General features: G+C 50.0%; 1 protein-coding gene across 1 annotated transcript in view; it reads left to right on the forward strand.

Annotated features, from left to right (window-relative positions):
• The window catches only part of IGFN1 (immunoglobulin-like and fibronectin type III domain containing 1), a gene marked incomplete at its 3' end in the record, with an annotated part of 16686 nt that overhangs the window by 9359 nt on the left and 5274 nt on the right, over nucleotides 1-2053 (forward strand). The window contains 1 exon segment of the mRNA XM_008581056.1: nucleotides 311-479. Coding sequence (XP_008579278.1) covers nucleotides 311-479 — 169 coding nt within the window.

Raw genomic sequence — 2053 nt, forward strand, 5'->3', positions numbered from 1 at the left:
CTGAGCTGGAATCTCAGCAATCTCAGGGGCCTGTTTGCATAACACCTGTGGAGGTTTTACGCCATGCCAAGAGTCTTGTGAATGTTTCTAGGGCATGTATGTCCCTCCACTTCACAATCCCTGTCCCCACACTGTCCAGGCCCTGCTCTCCACTATATGCTCTCCATCCCCAGTATGATTCCAGGAATATGTGTCTGGCGCCTGGGCCAATGGAAGAAAACGGCTAGTTTAAGCCAGAATGGATTTGGGGCAGGGGGCTCTGGGGACCCAGTGAGTCCCTGCACTTCCCCTCGTCCTTTTCTGGTCTCAGGACGGCGAGATGATCCCCTGTGGCCATGACAATGAGACCAAGCACTGCCTGCGGTGACTGGGGAAACGCTACCACTTCCAGATCCGGGACCTGCGGCCTGAGGATGCCGGCATCTACCAGGTCAAGGTGGAGGATGCTGTCGTCTTCTCCACAGAGCTGGATGCGGGCGGTGAGTGGTCTTCACTGCAGAAGGCTGAGTGGGGGAGATCTGTTAGGAGCGGGGTTCATGTCAGTGCCATGTGTGTGCATGTGTTGGGGGTGGGTAAATGTGACATGGCTCCCATTGCAAAAATAACTGTGGAGAGAGATGCACACCAGACGGTCGAAGTGTGATGCTCTCTGTTTTCCAAAGGCCGTGGTCCAAGTTCTGTCTTCTCTTGGTGCTGAGCTGGGCTCCACTGAGTTACAGTCACGGACATAGAACATAGATGTCCTGTCCCTGCTCACAGACCTTCTGCAGCAACCGATTATTTTCAGATCAGATCCAAACTGACTTCACAGCTCCTAACCACACCCTCACTCCTTTCTGATCATGTCCTCAGCTCCCACAACTTCCTAGCAAGAATTGCCACCTGGATTAGGCACACTTGTGTCCCGTACAGACTTCTTCCTTCCCTGCCTCCTGGGCCCCCTCCCCATCTAGAAACTTCCCTTCTTCCCTCATCAAACTCTGTCCCACACCCCTGAGTACCTGTGTCCACATCATCCCCAGAGCACCTGACAGCTTAAGAGGCTCTTGGAAGGACAAAGAGAGGCCTGGGGGAAGGAAGTTTTGGCAGATATATCATAAAGAACATGGCTGAGTCAAGGTTGAGGAGGAGAGAAGGGAGTGATGTGTCCTAGCAGACTTGCGGAGCCCAGGTACGGCTTTGAAAATCCTGAAAACAACGTGGTATAGGGAAAGGACCATGGGCCTTGGAGTCAGCCAGACCTGGGTGTGAATCCTGCCTGGGACCCCTCTCAGCTGCATGAGACTGGGACAAGTCATTTAACTTTTTAAGCCTCAGTTTCCTTACCTGTAAAAAGGAAGTAATAACACCTATCTCAGAGATAGTCATAAGGACTAATAAGCTGATGTACATAAAGCACTGGCTCTCAGCGTACTCGCGAGGTCTCCTTGGCAGCCTCCAAGCCCCAGAGGAACGAGAGCTATTCCTAGCTGAAGTGGAGGGCATTCAACCCCTTGCCCTGGCCCAAGGTTGCCTGAGCCAGGAGTGGATCGGGCAGGTTCACAGATGCCTCTGCTGATAACCTGGGAGGCAGTGTAGACTGCAGCTTAAGAGCTCGAGCTCTGGAGTCAGACGGCCTGGGTTATGATCCCAGCCCACTACCTTGGCTTCGGAAAGTTACTTATCTCTCTTCACCTCTGTTTTCTCATCTGTAAAATGGGGTTATAATAGTACCTACTTTAAGGAGTCGTTATGAGGATAAAATGTTTATATAAAGTGTCTAGCCAGTGCCTGGCCTATAGTGAGTACACAATCAATCTTGGTTAATATTAGTAATATTATAGATTCCAACCACAGAACACCTACTATGTGCCAGGCCCTGGACCAAACATTTGACATAGATGATTTGGTTTAATTCTGACTATTTATTAGTTTTTGAGGTATTATTATCCCTGCCTTACAAGTGAAGAAACTAAATTTCAGAGACATTAGGTAACTTGTCCAAGGTGCCACAGCTAGTAACACATGACAGAGACGGTTTTTAGTCTCAAAGCCATTTGACCCCCAGAAGCAA

The sequence above is a fragment of the Galeopterus variegatus genome, unplaced genomic scaffold (genome assembly GCF_000696425.1).
Source record: "Galeopterus variegatus unplaced genomic scaffold, G_variegatus-3.0.2 Scaffold2242, whole genome shotgun sequence".
In the NCBI taxonomy this organism is placed as follows: domain Eukaryota; kingdom Metazoa; phylum Chordata; class Mammalia; order Dermoptera; family Cynocephalidae; genus Galeopterus; species Galeopterus variegatus.